The 19235-nt window shown below is 36.6% G+C and overlaps 1 protein-coding gene across 4 annotated transcripts in view; it reads right to left on the bottom strand.

The window, feature by feature from the left end:
* Positions 1 to 19235, bottom strand: part of ASAP1 (ArfGAP with SH3 domain, ankyrin repeat and PH domain 1) — a 522736-nt gene that overhangs the window by 67907 nt on the left and 435594 nt on the right. For all 4 annotated transcript variants that reach the window (XM_056823080.1, XM_056823081.1, XM_001381404.5 and 1 more), the window contains one exon: positions 2561 to 2648. In XM_056823080.1, coding sequence (XP_056679058.1) covers positions 2561 to 2648 — 88 coding nt within the window. The remainder of the gene's footprint in view (positions 1 to 2560; positions 2649 to 19235) is intronic.

The following is a 19235-nucleotide window of genomic DNA, read 5'->3' as shown; positions in this document are numbered from 1 at the left end:
AAAGATAGCAAGGAGCAAAGCTGGAATTCATGATAAATTTCCCTTACTTCCAATCCAGGTCTTTCCCATATAAATTCTTTATGTAAAGAAAAAACTGATCATACTATTAAACTAAATGCTTAGTCCAAAATTCTGATGCCATTGAATTTTAGAAGAAAAATAAAACCATTTCTTTCAAAAAATTTTAAACTCTTAATTTCCATCTTTAGAATCAATACTGTATATTGGTTCCAAGGCATAACAGCTGTGAAGGCTAGACAATGGGGGTTAAGTGACTTGTCTAGGTCACAAAGGTAGGAAATGTTGGAGGCCAGATGTGAACCCAGGACCTCATCTCTAGACCTGACTTTCAATCCACTGAACCACCCAGCCTCTGCCAATAAACTACTTCTAAAGGGCATGAAAATATTTTTTTTTGAGGGTAGCTGCACTGAAAATGTTATTGGCCACTGAATGGTCCTACTTCCTTGGGTTTGAAGTCAATTTGGAAAGAGCAAAGATACTTGAGGTGAAAAGCTAGGTGCCTACTGTTAATCTTGAGTTATCTTGCCATTTTTTCTTTGCAAAAGGAACCACTGCAGGGTAGGTTAAAAATAGACTGTAAAGGGAGTGGACTTGGGTCTGAATCTCTGATCGGTATCTTCTGCAAGTTTTTGAAATGCTTTGGGTTTAGAAAAATGGTGCAAACTGGATTACAGCACAGGTGTCAAACATGCTTCCCACTGCATTTCCAAATGTGGCTGAACCAGATGAATATGTAAAATGGAAAAGGTTTAAAAAAATGGAAAAGATAAAAAAAAAAACCATGGAACATGGATAGCTTTAATTTGTGGTTTTCTAAGTCAACAATCATCCTTATGACAGTTCAGTGGCTAGTTTCTATTTGACTTTGCTACCCCTGCTTAGATGACTTCTAAGCTTCCTCCATATTCTAATTCCTAAGATCCTATGAATCCTATGGAATCTATTGTACTTGATAATTCATTCCAGGACTAAAACACATGAGTAACAAACTAAGCACCACAATCTAGAGAGGAAAGAAACAGCCAACTGTAAACAGAGCAATTGTAAATTCTGGGATAGGTACTATGGAACCCCCTTTTCTTGAAGGATTGTAACAATTGGTTAGGAGTTTATCCCTTTGGGCTTCTTCTGGTATGGTATAAGCTAGAGGGAAGAAGATGCATTATATATTAGCTTCCCTCAAGGTAAAAAAGCATGTTAGAGATGAAAGAGTCCTTCAAATCTAGAATGTTATAGAAAGGGGTGGGGGAGGGAACAAGCAAGATTTAATATAATTTTATTTAACAATTAATGATTATAATGATATTTATTATATATCACTATACTATATTTTATGATACTATTATTGTAATAATTAATGATATTTAATTATTAAATAATATGATTATTATAATTAATTATAATTATAAATAATAATAAAATAATTATAATTAATTAATTAAGAAAATGTACCAGGAACAGTGCAAAGTGATTTACATATATTACCTCATTTTTTCCCCTCTACAACAACCTTCTGACGCAGCTGCTCAGTTCCATTTTATAGTTGAGTACACTGAGGCAGACAAAGGTTAAGTGGCTTGCCCAGGATCACAGAGCTGGCAAGTGTCTGAGGCCAAATTTGAACTCAGATTTTCCTGACTCGAGGTCCAGTGCTCTCTCTATTGCATCATCTTGCTAGAATGTTAGAAGTGGAAGGAACCTTATAATATAGAATGCTGGAACTGTAGACTGCAGAATGTTGGAGCTACAAGAAACCTTAGAACATAGTTTGAGATAAAGATTTCTGAGTTTATCTAGACCAACCTCCTCATTTTACAAAGAAAGGAACTGAAGCTGAGGTACTGTGATTGCCTTAAGATCACCTAGTAAGCTGGAGGTATAGACAGTACTAAAAAGGAGGCTTCCTGGTTATCAAGCCAAAATTCCTTTCATTAAACCTGGGATTCTTAAAGATTTTTTTTGTCCCATGAAACTCTCTGGTAGTCTGGTGAAGTCTATGAATCCCTTGTCTTAGTATAAAATACAAAGAAATATCATAGTGAACATATTACATTATCTTTTATAATATTAAATATATTATGTTAAAAACACTTTTATTTTTAAGTCTAGTTTCAAAGCACAATCCTATGCTGATTTTCACTCTTTTAAAGAAAAAAATATTCTTAGCACTTAATATGGTGCCTGGAAGGAGTAAGTAATGGATAATTACTGATTGATTTTTTAATATGATTGATTTATATCTGGATTTTATTCTACTGTTTAGGTCAAAATATACTACTCTCCAATATTTGTGGTTGCCACTGATGTTGGAGAAAGTTATGCCCATCCATCAGCAGATGACCTAATATATGAATTATGATAGTAAATCTAATTGATCTCCAGAGTGTTTCATCTATTGGAATGCAAATGAATTACCAGAGTAATAACTTTAAGGACACTTGGTTAGTAAAAACAGCTGCTAAAAAATCCTAACACAGGGATATGTAACATGTCACAAATCACAATTACTAATTTAGAGGGGGGAAAAAGTACATACGTGATATCAGGTCAAAAGACTTTTTATCTTCAGCATTGGGTTTCACCTGGCAAGTGAGTAGGTTCAGTTTTGCTGGTTGCCTGTTGGACTAGAAAAAAAGAAAAACATGTTGTTTCCAAAGACCTCAAATATGTCTCACGAAATGGTGCTCACTGTCTCATTATCTGTCTGTTTGTATCTCTCCAAGTAGAAGCTAGGCATTATTGTTGATACTTGTATTGTTGTGATTCATTTTGGGAAAGCCACATACTCTACTCTGCGAGCTTGCTTCCCTACAAATAGTGATTTGGTTAAGTCTTGTCATTTATCCCACATAAATTTCTTTAAGTAATTAAATGCCTGAATGAGTTCTCTATAAGTGAAAGTAATTAATTTAGTGATAAAGCAGAATGGAAATGGGAATAATTCGTGTCTGCTTTGAATTAAGACTGCATCAAACTAAGTTTTTATGTTTAAAACATTTGTTTTTATGACTCAGGAAAATCCTGGTGAAAAGCATTAAGATTGCATAAATCTGGTACATTCAACACAGTATGATATCTCATCAATCATAATAATTAGCAAATAATTAATCTTTTCTGTTAGCCCCCTGGTAATTATCAATTTAATTTGGAAAGGAAATAAAGTCAAGTTTTCTTAGAAAAACCAGAATAGAACAATGATTGGCCTGAAATCACTGTTTATTGAATTCTTTTGTCACATATCTTTGAATTACTGTAGAGAGAAAGAAAAAGGGAAAAAATGGAGGAAAAGTTTAAAATGAATAGGAAAGTTGCTATTTTATCACTAGACATTTATTTCTTTGAAAAATTTTGGAATTAAAAAATTTGAAGCTTTGCTGTTAAAATAAGGAACTATATTTTTGATAATGTAAAATGTTCAAATTATATTAAAATCTTTTAACTCAAATGGTTTGGCTCACTTCTTAGAGGTATAGCTTTGCTTTCTTCTACTGAATTATAGCCATGTTCTACAGAGAAAAGACACTATGCACTGGCTGCATCCATACATGGGAAAACATTTAATTCTGCTTCAGTAAGAGGTCTGGAAAGAAACCAAACACCACCTTCCAAAAAAAAAACAGGACCTGTAATTTAGTCCTTCTGCCCATAGGTGGCATTAGTGTGCGATAGCTACCTAGTTTTTAACATGTAAAACATGTTAAAATGTTGAAAAAAAAAGGCCAGGTGCTAGAGATCAGCATATTTTTCATATTTTTCTCTCATCAGTTACAAAAATCATTAAAACTCTTTATTAATCCAAGAAACTTAAAGCTAACGGTCAGAACACGACCAAAAAGAATGCTGTATGAGAAGTCAGAGAACTTGGGTTAAAAACACTGAGAAAACTATTTATTATTTACATGAACCTTGGAAAACTACTTAATTGCTCTGAGTCTCAGTTTTCCCATCTGTAAAAATGAGGTGATTGGACTAGATGGACATCTAAGGCCATCTTCCAGCTCTAAATTGTTGATCCTAAATTCCCAAATATATTTTAGTGTCTCTGTTATTCATTTAAAATTTTTCCTTTGTGAACTCATTCAATCATGATTTAGAAAAGCAGAAGTCGTTCCTTTTGGAAATTTTGTGCTTAACCTTCAGACTCATTCAATGTCAAAGAACCCCAGGAGGCTTCTCTCTTAGAAGCCAATTTTTTCTATTCTTTTTCTCAGCTCCAAATGGCCTATTCATATTATCTAGGGCATCTTAGCTAATCAGGCAAAGTCTTTAATTTGCTTTTTCAACTTTTGGCTGCCTGAGTTTCTACAGCTTCCCATACCCTGTAAGAGAGAGGGGAAAATGAAAGCAAATCTTATCCCTGAAAGGACAGTACTGGGTCCTCCAACATCCCTTTTCTTCCAGCTTTTCTGTTCCTCCTAATCTTCACTCTCAAAGTTCTTTAAAAATTGTCCAGCTATAAGACAGTAGCATTTTTTGTACAGAAAGAGACATGTATTTTCTGTGCTTGAGGATTTTACAGAGCAATGCAGTGACAGAGCCTCTCTAGCTGTAACTAAATGCTAATACATTCACAAAATTGAGTGAGTTAAAATTCATATGAACATGACTCTTTTTGTCCCAGCTCAAATTTATTGGTACACCTAATCCTTGATCTCTTGCTTGACCATTTGTCTTCTGGGTCAAGTTGATGTCATATTTTCAATGTGTTTTTTCCAGATCCTGGAATGATTCTGACCCTTGGGTTTTGTTGTTGAAATATCATGATAACTGAGTAGGTTTCTTTATTAATTTTCAGAAAATCTTATTAATGTTTCATACAGTTTGGCTTTAGGGTGAACTTGGACTTTAAATAAATAAACCACTTTTGGAAGGATAAGCATTCACCAGTAACCACTTTTGAAGATTCTGATTTTGGTCTCAAACTCTTTCCACCATGCTTTGTTCTAAAAATATAACGGTGATGGGAACAGCTAGGTAGCACGGTGGATATTATGCCAAGCCTGGAGCTGGGAGGCCCTGGGCTCAAATTTGTCCTCAGATACTTCCTCACTGTGTAACCTTGGGCAATTAACTTAAACCTGACTGCCTAAAAAAAAAAAATCACACACATATATGTATATGTACATATATGTATGTATTCATCTCTCTAAAATGGTGGTGACTAATTTTCTATAGGGATGTTTGAGTTGGACTAACACTACAGAGAATATTCAACATCTAACTCAGTGAGCTATTAGAGAGCACCACAATGGGAAGAGAACTGAATGGGGAACTTCAGGAGACTTCTGGCTGGAACTTCAGCTAGCAGTATCACGTGGAACAAGTCATGCAATTTCCTTCTCAATTTCCTTATTTGTAAAATGGGGATAATATCTGCTCTGTCATTCTAGGATTCATGGCAATAGGTCAAACAAGGAAACAGACATGAAAGTGTTTAAAAAATATATAACAGTAAACTAATGTAACATAATTCTGTTACACAATATCACATACTATCCCCCTGAAGACTTTTTAAACATTAAAGCACTAGGCAAACAGAAAGGCTTTAGAACAATGATTTAAGGCAATCCCCTGGTAGCCTCACTGAGCAGGGTGTTGTGACTATCAGGATATCCAAGATGAGTGTGAGTGGAATGGCTGCTTTAAACGGGGCAAAGGAGAATAGTTTTGAAAACAGACAAAATTTCAAGCCAACAAAAACAGTTGCACACATTTTGGAAAGAGCAGCTTCATTTGAAAGACTGTGGCGAGGAAGGAGCTAGTCCTTCAGCCAATGCTCCGGGTATATTTGGAACCCGAGGACCAAAGACCCTAAAAGTTTCTGTAGTAGTTAACAGTCTCAGGTCCAGGTTTTAAAGATGAAGAAATCAATGGTCACACAATATTCTTTTCCACTAGCAACATCCCTGTATGTAAATAGGGATAACTCCAATAGTTTCCAACTATGAATCATGATACCTGAGACCCTGTCACACACAGGAAACAATCCACTTTCATTCAGTTACTGGTGAGACCACAATTGGGAATATGTTATGTCCTGTCTGGGAAGCCACATTTTAATAGCAGTGCTGAAAACTGGAGGAGATCAAGATTCTTGGAATCTCAGAGTTGGAAGGGACCATGGAGATGATTAAAGGGATGGAACTTAGGAATGCTGAAGACAGATTAAAGGAGTTATTTGGTCTAGAAAAAAAGAGAGTGGAGGGGCCACAATAATCAAGCTGGTAAAGAGTTACAAGAACATAGCCAAGCAGCTGTTTTCCATATGAGGAGAGCTGCAAAAAAATGCCTTCGAATGGCAGTAGGTTGACATAAGAAGGCACTTCCTAAAGTTAAGGGTGAGACCCATGAGGAAGAAGCTGCAGCTTTTGAGAAGAGGAAATTGAAATCTGAATGTCTCCGATTTTAAATATGCTAAACAATTCATGTCAGGGTTTTGGTTTAAGGGGATAACCCTCCCACTTCTTTGAGCCTACCTTACCCCCACCTCCAACCCTCATGCTTAGAGTATGGATTTTTAACTGGAGATCTACTAAAGACTCCTAAGGGTTTTGGAGTATGTGAACTTGGATGAGAAAAAAAAATCTTTATTTTTATTAATCTCTAAATGAAATTGGCTATTTCTCTTAATTATGTAATGAGGCAAAAAATCAGAGTATGATTAACATTTCTGATGTTGCTACTAATAGAAATCACCAATATTTTCATCTCTCATTACAGTTACTACAGCTATCTTGAAATACTACTTATGCTCATCGCTACTTTAAAATTCTTACAATTATTAGACCTATTGTTAGACTCCATATGATTATAGTCTTCTCTACATGCTATAAAATTTTCTAATGTGGCTGTTTTCCTTTGCAATTATAATGCATTTAAAAACATAATCCTCAATGACACATGTAAAACCCAGGGGAATTGCACACCAGCTATGGGAGGGGTTTGGGAAGGGGAGGGAAAGAACATGAATCTTGTAACCATGGAAAAATATTCTGAATCAACTAATTAAATAAAAGTAAAAAAATAAAAACATAATGCTGAAGAGGAGGGATAGACCCCCAAAGGGATCTGTGACATCAAAGAGAGTAAGAATCTGAGTTAGGAGAACTTCAGAAACCATCTAGTACATGCCACCTGAAAAGAATTCTCTTTTACAATATGACCACCAGATAAGTGCTCATCTAGTGTCAAACTTAAAAGTGCTCCAAGAACTGGGAAAGGGCAGCTAGGTGGCACAGTGAATAGAATGTCAGGCCCGCAGTTGGGAAGACATCTTTTTGAACTCAAATCTGGCTTCAGACACTTCTAGCTGTGTGACCCTGGACAAGTCATTTAACCCTGTTAGCCTCAGTTTCCTAATCTGTCACATGAGCTGGAGAAGAAAATGGTAAACCACTTCAGTAGCTTTGCCAAAAAAAACAAAAAAAAAACCAATTGGAGTCAGGAAGAGTTGGACAGGGTTGAAAAAAAGCATAATAAGGGATTTGGAATCCTGAGGCCACTCATCCTACTTTGGACAGTATTAATGGTTAAGAAATTTTTTCTCTTACAGGGAGCATAAATCTCCCTCTGTGTAATTTCTACCCATTGCCCCTAAGCTTTACCTTCAGGGGCAGAAAAACAAGTAAGATAAGTTGAAGCCCTGCCTAACTCTAATGCTTTTATTTTAAATGTTTCTATTACTCTTAACAAAATTAAACACCATCTCGAAAAGAGATTATTATCAGGTCAATCTTCTCTTACCCACCATTTCAGAAGGATGAAACAAAGTCCTTGTCTCTCATCTGAGAACAGATTATTCAAAACACAATGGTTCAAAATTGACTAGAAAAAAGAACTCTCTAAAAACATGCTAAGTTATTCTGTGACTGACACACAACTTCAATAAGGATGGCGTATGATATTTATTCACTCAGAAGTTTGTCAAGTCCACTGAACTGAATTTAAAATTATCACGCCAACAATGAACTTCATTTGACTTGGCATGCTGTCAACATGTAACTGCCTTTCTACCAAATAATCTGCTACTTGAGTCATCGAGGTACACACTGACACGTTGAGAGTCATTCTATTCTACTGGAAAAAAACCCACAGATTGGAGAGCTCGGAGACATGGGTTCCACTCCCAGCTCTGCTCCACCGGTTATGTGTCTGGCCTTGGCAAGCTATTTTACTTTTCACTTCTGTGGAAATCATCTCCGAAAATCAGGGCTTCCAACACAGCAACAGATTTGGAGTTACAGGATTTTCATTCAAATTCTAGCTCTCCCACAAACTATACGAACTAAGAAAGCGATGTAGGCTCTCTGCAATGTCAGTTTTCTCATCTGTAGAATGAAAGGGTCGAACTAGATGATCTTTGAGGTCTTTTCCAAGTTTAAATCTCTGATTCTTTCTCTAAAAGATCTGGGGCCTTTTTAGCTTTCTCATTACAGTATGGTTTTATAAATGACTGAAGCCTCCAAATATGGCTTTCAGAATAATGGGAGTACAACATTGGTGTCAAATTGACTTAGAAAACCACAAACGAACATTATCTATGTTGTACTGTGTTTTTACTAATTTTGTTAAATATTTCTCAAGTACATTATAATCGGGTTCTGGGCACACTGGAGAGTTTTGTGACCAGGGATGAGGGTTTGATACCTTGAGTACAAAACTAATTCCAACAAAATAAAATGCAGTGTAAGAAATGTTAGAGACTGCATTTGGATTTGTTGTAAAAAATTTTCTCTTTTGTAAAATGCTGGGGGAGAAGAAGGCATTATGCTGTACAGATTCTTCTGGTTTGTTGGAAACACTTTAATTATGCTAGTTAGTTCTTTGTCCATTCTTTGTAATACAGAAGATATCTAATGTACATGAGAGGCTGCTTGGCATGGTGAAGCCTTTTAGCTAGGAAAATCTGGGTTCAAGTCCTACCTCATACCAATTATATGATCTTGGGCAACTCATTTGCCCTAGTTTTTTGTATGTTGTCTCCTCCATTAGGAATTATTTTACCTTTTCTGGTATCACTGTAACAATGTTCAGCACAGTGTCTGGCACATAGCAAGCACTTAGTAAAATCTGGGTTAACTTGTTGAATTGAACTCTCAGAATCCCAGAAAAGGTTCTAAGACTTAAAATAAGAGTAGCAGAGTTTAATCAATGGAAAGAGTTTTTACTCTGGGACTACCTGCACTGATGAAATCATGAGTCTGGAAACAATTACAAACATTTTTTTATAACCCTTACCTTCTGTCAGAATTAATACTGCGTATTAGTTCTAGGACAGAAGAGTGGCAAGGGCTAGCAATGGGGGTTAAGTGACTTGCCCAGGGTCACAGAGCTGTGAAGTGTCTGAGTCCAGATTTAAACCTAGGACCTCCTGTCTTTGGGCCTGACTCTCAATCCATTGAGCCACCCAGCTTCCCCCTGGAAACAATTAAAAAAAAATAAAACCCTTACCTCCTATCTTAGAATCAATACAATTATTTGGTTTCAAGGCAGAAGAGCAGTAAGGGCTAGGTAGTAGGGGTTAAGTGACTTGTCCAGAGTCTCATGGCTAGGAAGTATCTGAAGTCAAATTTGAACTCAGGACCTCCTGTCTCTACATCTGGCTCTCAATCCACTGAGCCACCGAGCTTCCCCTTGGACACAATTTTTAAAAAGGGAATTGTAGTAATCCCTTCCACATTTCAAATTTTCCCATCACAGTTTCAATATACCTTGGATCAGCATAGGAGGTTTAACAGGAATTTTTTGGGAGTTTTGCAGAAGCTGTAGACAACACACAACACACCGAGTCCAGAAGATGACACAGAAAAAGTTTAGAAACTCAGAAATATATATACTTAACCCAATATTTACATTAAGATACTATCACACTTCCCAATACAAAAAGAAAAAATTCAGTTTTCTTCTCTAGTACAGAAGGCCAAAATTTTTTTACTTGGATTTCCCAAAATTTGGATTGCCATGCCCTTAATCTCCATGAAGTGGAGGGGATTACTGTACATATTTGACTCCCGTGATCTCACTGAGAAGTTAAATAGCTTGCCCTGAATTACACACCTAGCATGTGGCCAAGGCAGGACTTGAACTATGATTCCACATAGCTGGTGTGTGCCAGAGGCAGGACTTGAATGCAGGTCTTCCTGAAGGTTGCCTCTTTGTAGACATAACAAGCACTTACTAAATGCTAATTGAATTAATGTTGAATTGTGTCTACTTTATTAGAGCGTAACTGGTTATTTTAAAATGTCAGCAGGGGGACAAACGTTTATACTGTGTTCAACATTAGATTGTCATTTTAGGTTACAATTTTTTGAAATGAAGATTTCATTTTATTCCCTCTGAAACGCTGAAGCTCATGCTTTTATGGAGGTTCTAAAAGACTACAAATGCTCAGCATGTTAGCTTTTCACTCATCATAAAGATGGGCCAGAGTCCTTTATCTTTTTGCAGAAAGAAAAAAATTTGGCCAGAGGCAAACATTCATTTTGTGATTTCTGATCCTCTCCCCCTACCCCCGAGTCTCTGGGAATGTTCTAGCTAATGGAAGCAAAGAAGTTCTCTCCTTTATTCCTCAGCCCTAAAGCTCCATCACCCAAAATAGAAAACTCTCTTTCTGCTGATAAAAAGTTATCAGAATGATGTAGATGTATCTTTCCAAACAAAATGAATTAAAATTGATTAATGTTACTTGATTTGTATAAAGAAGAAAACTACCACAGTTATATCCTTAGCTTAGTTAACTCCACAGAAAAATATTTTAGTTCGAAGTGTAATGTTGTTAATACAGGGATATATCACTGTTAGGAGAAACCAGCTGCTATTAGAATTATTTGTTCAGAAAATCCTCCCCCCCCCCCATTGTGTTGTGTGTATGTGTGTGTGTGTGAGACAGACAGACAGACAGAGAGAGAGATAGAAAGACAGAGAGACAGACAGACAGACACAAGAGATAGACAGATAGAGAGACAGAGAGAGATGGGGGAGGGAGATTGATTTGATTTTGTTGGCCATTATCCAGGAAATAAAAAAAGACATCATTAGGTATATCCCGTAATAGTAGGAAGTGGGCAGAAATAATAAAACTGTATGACTAGTTTCTGGCTCCTGCACAATATTTCTATAAAGATGCTTGTTAGCTCAATTCGACAACTTTTATTAAGCTTCTTTTGGATGAAGGGTACTCTGCTGGACACTGGGAGATAGAAAAAATGTGGGTAAAATGCAATTTCTACCCTTTGGGTATTTACAATCTATTAGGTAAATGTGATGTACATAAGAATTGAAATGTTACACAAGAAGGGTATAAACAATATGCTATGTTCAAGACAGAGGAGGAGAGATTGTGATTAATAACCATGGGGAAACTTTCCCTGGAAATGGCGGCATTTCAATCACACTTTAAATCAAAGATGATTAACTTTCCTTGTGTCATATTTCCCTTTGGCAAACTGGTGAAGCCTTTTGGTGACCCCTTCTCAGGAAAATGTTTTTAGATGCATAAAGTAAAATATGTAGAACTAATTATAATAGTTATAAAAATATTAAACCAAACAAGTCGATGAACTCCAGGTTAAGAAGTCCACTTTAAAGGATGAGTAGGCTCAGAGATAGGAGGTCCAGGGTTCAAATGTGGCCTCAGCCTCTTCCTTGCTGGGTGACCTTGGCCAAGCCATTTAACCCTAGCTGCCTAGCCTTGGAACTGTGAATTTTAAAACTATTCCACCCTACTCAGACCGTACTTTAGAAGATTTGATTTAGTTATTTCCTGATTTGTAACAATGGAGATACTTGGTCTAACAGAATCAGGTCTTGGGAACTCTACATTGCTCCACCCTACTTAGTTTTAACAAGGTCAGGAATGTCTGCACCCATACTCGAGGATTAAGTATCTAAGAAGATGGCTTTCAACAAACATGTACAGAAACAGCTGACAGACCCCTGGGCTGTCCTAAGTCAAGCTAAGCTAATATTGGTACAGATGAGACACAAGAAAATGATGTAAAACCATCTATATAGGGCATATGACTTCCCCTCTTTGCTCTCTTTCCCCAAAGAGGCAGCTCTGGCTGGCAGCGTGCTAAGTGTTCCGACATCTTGGTGTGGCGGCAGCTATTTGTGTGGGTTTTGGTGGTGAGTTTGCCCTTGAGCTAATTCAGGTTCAGGCATCTTGGCTGAGCCCTCTTAGAGTTCAGGCTGATTCCTTCCTCCTTACTCTTCAAAGCCTTACCTTCCTAGAGCCTCTAATCTTCTCCCTGGCACAAGCCAGGCAGGAGAAATTCTACACCCTTTCCTTCTCCCTTCTTCTTAATTTCTTTCCACTATATTAATTAAATCACCATAAATTTCCAGGTGACTTGGGTATTTTTTTAATTTGGGAAATCCATGGCGACCAAATAATTAATATAGTTTAGGTCACAACACTAAAATTCTCCTTTACAGAACTCATACTTAACATTGATTCTAAGACAGAAGGTAAGTGTTTTAAAATAAAAAGGATGAGTAGGAATACAAAGGAAGTGGTTATCATGATGACAGGTGAGGTGTGAAGTGGGCTAAGGTATTCAGGCACAGACAGGCCTTAATGATAGAAGCAGGGAAGATACCATATATATACATATTAAACATGAGATCCAATCAAAATGAGCCCACCAGAAGGAGAAGAAACAATTTGATATTTCATTTCTAAGTTTTTTGATTGACAAAAACTCAAAGTTCTTGTCAAGAAAAGAGATGTGGAATCTTTTTAAAAAATCCGATGAAGATGTTAGGTTTTAATGTACCCTGGTACTTGAAAATTTCAGAAATCCCAATTTTTATTCAATTGTAAGGGTCATATCAGAGTTCACTTTATTACCTTAATTGGAGCTCACATACAATAAAAACTCACTGATTCAGAATAATGGTTTGGAAGACATTTGAATTTGATGAAAAGTAAATTATATAATACTTTTAAAGAAATGCATGAACAATGAGTCAGAACAAATTACTGAGTAAGTAGTGATGGACATTGACACAAGTTAATGAAGGACAGAAAAATATTATTACATTAATAATTTGTCATAATGACACAAAGTCCTTTAGATTTTTTTTATCCCCAACCTTTTCTACTTAACTTATAACACTGTGCACTATTTGATTTCTGTGGCCTTATTATCTCTTTACTAATTTGAAATGGTATAATTCCTGGAGTCTGGAGGACTTGGGTTCAAATCTAGCCTCATCTACTTCCCAGATGGACGAGTCACTAAACCCTAATTGCTAGCCCTCATTGCTCTTTTGCATTAGAAATTGATCAGTATCAATTTTAAGACAGAAGGTAAGTTTTTTTTTTTAAATAGTATCATCCCTAGAACTTAGCATGGTACTCTATATACAGCAGGTACTAAATAAAATGAAGTAATGAATATACTTAATAATAGTTCCCAGGCACATTTTGAACCCTGTTCCCTCTCTATCACAATCCATCTCCCTGCCAGGGACAGAGGGGCTAAACTTGGAAAAAAGAAGACCGATTTAAATCCTACCTCTGATACACTAGCCACATTGTCATATGGACATCTCAATCTGTCAAGGCCTTCGGGAACTGTCTAAAATTTAGTTCCTCAGAAGACAAGCTCATTGAGGGCTGAGTCCACTTTATTTTTCTTTGCATCCTCATTCTACTTTTGGATAACTTTATTTAATTAGAAGCTTTCTTTATAGCAGACTTAATTCTGTTATTCTTCAATTGTCCAATGCTCCTAGGTGTATCCTCAGAAACCAAGCAAAAATCCTCTGATATCTGAAGACTCAATTCCCCAATGTCTCCTCTTCCCTTCTCTAAATATTACAAACCAAGGCAAATTAATTCAACAAGTGAAATTAACTAGCATTTAATAAATGACTGATATGCACCAGGTACTAAGCTAAACAGTAAGGATATAAACCAAACAAAACCCCCCACCAAAAACAAACCACTAGTCCCTGCTCTCAAGGAGATGTCAGGCTATTAGGGAAACAAAATGCAAATGGCTATGAACAGACAAGCTACAGACAGGATAACCTGGAGATGATCAACAACAGGAAGGCACTAGCAGCATTAAGGGGGATTGGGAAAGGTTTGCTGCAGAAACCCAGGCAGGATTTCAGCTGAGCCCCTGAAAAAAGTTAGAGAAGCCTAGAAATGGAGATGAGGAAGGAAGAGAATTCCAGGCATTAGGGTTAGCCCAAGAAAATGCAGAAGAGTCAGGAAATGGAGTGTCTTATGAGGGGAATAGCAAGGTGGAGACAAGGATTTACTAAGAGCTTCTGTGCCCTGGAATGTGTGGAGATCAATCCATCCCAATGTGGCAAAGTCTCCACAACTTTCTCTCTGAACTCTAATAGCCCTCTTTAAATGAAATCCAGCTTGTTTATGTCCTCAAAATGTGGAATCTCAAATGAGACACAGTCAGTCCTTCAGATGTCTAATTAAGGTCACAGAAAAGTAGAACTATAATCTCCCAGTTCCGGAACACAGTCTCTCTATGTAGCCTAAGAAAGAATTACCTTTTTTTAAATTTATTATTATTTTTTTTTATTTTGGGGCTGACAGTTCATACTACTGCCTCACACTGAATATGCAGTCCATTTAAAATTGTAGATTTTTTCCATAGTAATGTTTAACCATTTTTCTCCCATCCCCCCCATCCCAACCTTTGCTCATGAAACTTTTATCTGAATCCAGGCCTAAAACTGTACATTTGTTGTTATTAAATTTCTTATCATATTTTTTATTGGTAAATTATTATGCAAGCCACCTGGGCCAACCTCTAATCCTGGAGTTAAGAGAACAGTTTTATATTTTAAAATGAACATTTTTTGGATTTAAAAATGTTAAAAAAATTCTTACTTAACAAGCTGTACAAAAAGTTGGGATGGATGTGGCCCTGAGCCATAGTTTGGCCACTAATTTCACCCTGTTGATATCTTCTAAATTTTGATTATACACCCATTGTGTTGGTTAAGCCTCCTAGTTTCATGTCATCTGAGGATCTGACAAGGATGATTCATTTGCCTTCTTTAACATGATTGATAGGCAGTTAGGTGGCACTGTGGATAGAGTTTATGGCCTGGAGTCAGAAAGACCCATCCTTTCCAAATTCAACTATGGCCCCAGACACTTATTAGCTCTGCGACCCTGGGCAAACTGCTTAACCCTGTTGGCCTCAGTTTCCTCATTTGCAAAATGAGCTGGAGAAGGAAATGGCAAACCATTCCAGTATCTTTGCCAAGAAAATCCCAAATGAGGTCACAAAGCATCAGGCATGACTGAACAACAGTTTATCATTAATAAAAATGTTCAAGCAGACCTCTGAGGTATCCCACTAGAGACATCCTGTCAACTTGACAGACACAATTCAATTCAATTGTCATTTGTTAGGTACCTACTATTGCGAGGCACTGTGCTACATACAAGGGACTCAAGAAAAAGAGAGGGCCTTCTTTTAAAGAGCTTACAGTCTAATGGGGGGGGGGGAGGAAAGGGGGAAGGAACAATACACAAAAGGAAGCTGGAAAGGAAAGAGGAAAAAGTACCAAGGGGTACCCAGCATAAGGGAATGCGTTCCACAAAATAAAATTCAAGCAGTGATGCTGATGGATAGTTATCTGGGAAAGTTGTGAGTTCTCTGTAAAGGAAGCATTCGAAAGGAATTTATTGTTTTACACATTAGAATTAATTAGAGGAGAGAGGCAAGTGAAGGAGTAGAGAAAGTACTGAGTATTAAAAATTGAGTCAATATTCATATTAATGAGATTTCTGGTGACCAGCTTATCCTGGGAGAAGCATAATGTTCCTTGAAGTCAAAACCAAGTAGAGCTACGGATGGGAAATATCTGATCTTTATATCTGGTCAAACAGAGACCTGAATCCACCTAATTTTACCCTCTAGTTCACATCCTTTCATTTTATTCACAAAGAGAATGAGAATTTTCTCTTTTTTAACCAATAGTTTAATTTAACAAAAATTCCTTTGCATTAGGAAAAAATAGAAGTTATAGTTAGGGAGACTATCAGGCTCATGGTTTATAGGTCAGATTTGAAAGAAAATCAAACAAAACTCCATAATCAACTAACAAACAATAATTTCTTAAATTCTGATCCTGTAGGCTAGGAAAAAAGGCCACAAGGATATTCCACTTGGAACTACTCAATTCCTGGAAAATGTGCTGGTTATTTAAATGCCCCAATAATCTTATCTGTAGCACTAAAATGGTATTTCTTCTGCCTGTAACCTGACAAAGTTAAAAAAAAAAGATTTAACAAGACCTCCTCTGAACTAGAGGCTGCAGCCTGTATTTGATTTATAAAAGTCAACTGTGGTCACATGTAAAACAGAAGGGGGTGAGTTTTGGGTTTCCTGGCACAACAGTAACAGGGAGAGGAGCCAATAAAGTACAGTGAATGGCACTGTCTGAAACTAGAAGATGGGAACTAGAAAGACAGTTTATTATATATTTGGAGGGTTATTAAAGTAAATGATTGGATTATTTAAGATTCCTGCCTAAATGAAAGCTGATGTAACTCAGCTTTCTTGCACTAATATGTGTATTTTTGGCTGCATATTTTATCTAGATTGTAAACCAAGAGGAGAAAAAGTCTTTTTTTTTTAGTAGGATGGTCCCTGGAATGAAGCCACAGGGATTCTCTTAAGAGTAGACTCACTCAACTTAGCATGTGGGGTAAAGGAAACCCAAACTAAACCAATCAATGGTATTTAATGTTTCCTCTTAGGTTTAATTAGTTTATCATACATCTCTTTTGTGTTTTCAAAATTCCTTTTCCCATTTCTCCTTTGACTTATTTTTTTATGTTTACTCTCTCTAATCTTTTTTAACCAGTCAGATGCCAAATCTTATTTATTTTACCTCCCAAACAGTTCTTTATCAGTCACCTTCTTTCCAATCACAAAGCTACTACCCTGTGACTAGCATTTGGTAGGCACTGAATAAAATGCTTTTTCACTGACAACTCCATTTTAGGATTTTATCACCTCTTACTTAGACTGTCAAGATAGCTTCCTAATTGGTTCTCCTGGCTCATGTTTCTTCCCTTTCAAATCTCCCCTCTATGTGGCTGCAAAAGTGATTTTCATAAAGTACAAATCTGACCATATGTTTAATAAACACAGAGATTCACTATTACTTCAAGGATCAAATTCAAATTGATCATAGATCAATTCTAGCTTCACAACTGGCTTAAACCTACCTTTCTAGGATTATTATACAAAACTCCCTTTATATATGCTAAAATATAGTTAAATCGATCTAAATGTCTTTGCACAGGCTTTCCTCCTTGCCTGGAATGTTTTCTCTCACCTCCGTCTTTTAGAATCTCTAGTTTCTTTTAAAATCCAGATGAAACTCTACCTCCTATATGAGGCCTCTCCAGATGCCCCCAATCAATTTCTTAAAATTTATTGCTTATTTTGACCATTCACTAAAAAAAAAAAAATTAGTTCCAAATTTTCTCCCTTCATCCATCATTTTTCTACCCACTGAGAAGGCAAACAATGATATAAATTATACATTATCCATACTGTGAAAAAAAGAAAGAAAAATAAAAGGAAAATTTATACTTCAATTTACTTTCAATTCATCCCTTCTTCTCTGGAATAGATTGCATTTTTCATCATGAGTTCTTTGGAAAAATCTTGGATCACTATATTGATCAGAGTGGTTAAATCTTTCACTGTTGATTATTGTTATAATATTGATGTTACTGTGTATAATGGTCTGGTTTTTTCTCACTTCATTCCACATCAAGTCATATAGGTCTTTTAGGTTTTTCTGAAACCACCCTCCTCATTATTTCTCATAGCACAATAAGAAACCATCATAACTTGTTCAGCCATTGCTCGACTAATGAGTATCCCCTCAATTTTTAATTCTTTGACACTACAAAATGAGCCACTATTAATAGTTTTAATATGTAGGTTTTCCTTTGACTAAAAAATTATCTCCACAACTTTCCTTGGTAGTTGAATGTGATGTTCTGGGCTCTACTTGCACAGAAAGACAAAAAAAAAATGCATTAAAATCCAAGAACACTTTAAAGATAAGAGATCCCAGATTTGGAGTGAAAGACCTTGGGTTTGAATTTTAGCTCTGCTATTTATTACCAGCATGACTTCAAGCACTAAGTCACTTTTCCTTTTTAGGTGTCTAGATTCGTTGCATATACTTGTTCCCCTCTCACACATCAATTCCTCCTCCAACACTTCCTTCTTTTCTTCCCCTTGCTTTCTACTTTCTACTTATTATTCTACTAGAATAATAACACTAAGACAGAAGAACAGGGTCATACAGCTGGAAGTGTCTGAACCCAGGTCCTCCTGACTCTAGGCTTGGTGCTCTATCCACTCACTGTGCCACCTTGCTGCACCCCCAACACTTGTTAATTCCAGTGTTTTCTGTCTATTCATTATTTCCTATTTATCCTCTATACAGTTTGCTTTGTATATATTTGTTGGCATGTTGTCTCCTCCATTAGGCTGTAAACTCTTTAAGGCAAGGTCTGTTTTTTTTTTTTTTTTTTGCTAAGCCAAGGGCTCAGTGCAGTGCCTGGCACATATTAGGTGCTTAACAAAAGCATTTATTGACTGGCTGATTGATTTTACTTCCAGCTTTATCATTCACTGAATCTGCTTTTTCCAAAGTTATCAATGATCTCTTAATTGCTCATTCTGATATCCTTTTCTCATATCTAATAACCTTTTCCCCTCCTTATTAACCTTTCTGCAAATCCTCTTTCCTGTCTCTATCCTCTTTGGTCTTTTGTGACTGCTCTCTCTTGTTCTCCTCTTAGCTGTCTAAGGACTCTGTCTTAATCTTATCTGCTAGATCTTTCTTCATGTCTCACCTACTATCCATGAGTATATACCCCAAAGCTCTATCATGGAAATGCTTCTCTTTTCTCATTGATTAGGTCCTCTCAGACACAGACCAGTCAAGCTCGCTTCATTCACAATCTGCCAGACTTTCCAGAATTCTTTTTAACCTCCTCACTAGTAGCTTTCCCTTTTGTGGGTTCTCCCCCTCCATCCCTTCCCAACTTCTTATATGTTGCCTTTCCCTGTCAAAACATAAGCTTCTTGAGGGCTGGAACTATCTTGCTTGCTTATATTCATATTTATGTCTGCAGGGCTCAGTAGAGTGTCTGGCATAATAGCTCTATTCCTATATTTTCTAAC

Source organism: Monodelphis domestica, chromosome 3 (assembly GCF_027887165.1).
Source record: "Monodelphis domestica isolate mMonDom1 chromosome 3, mMonDom1.pri, whole genome shotgun sequence".
NCBI classification, from domain to species: domain Eukaryota; kingdom Metazoa; phylum Chordata; class Mammalia; order Didelphimorphia; family Didelphidae; genus Monodelphis; species Monodelphis domestica.
This window is presented reverse-complemented; position numbering and strand designations above follow the sequence as displayed.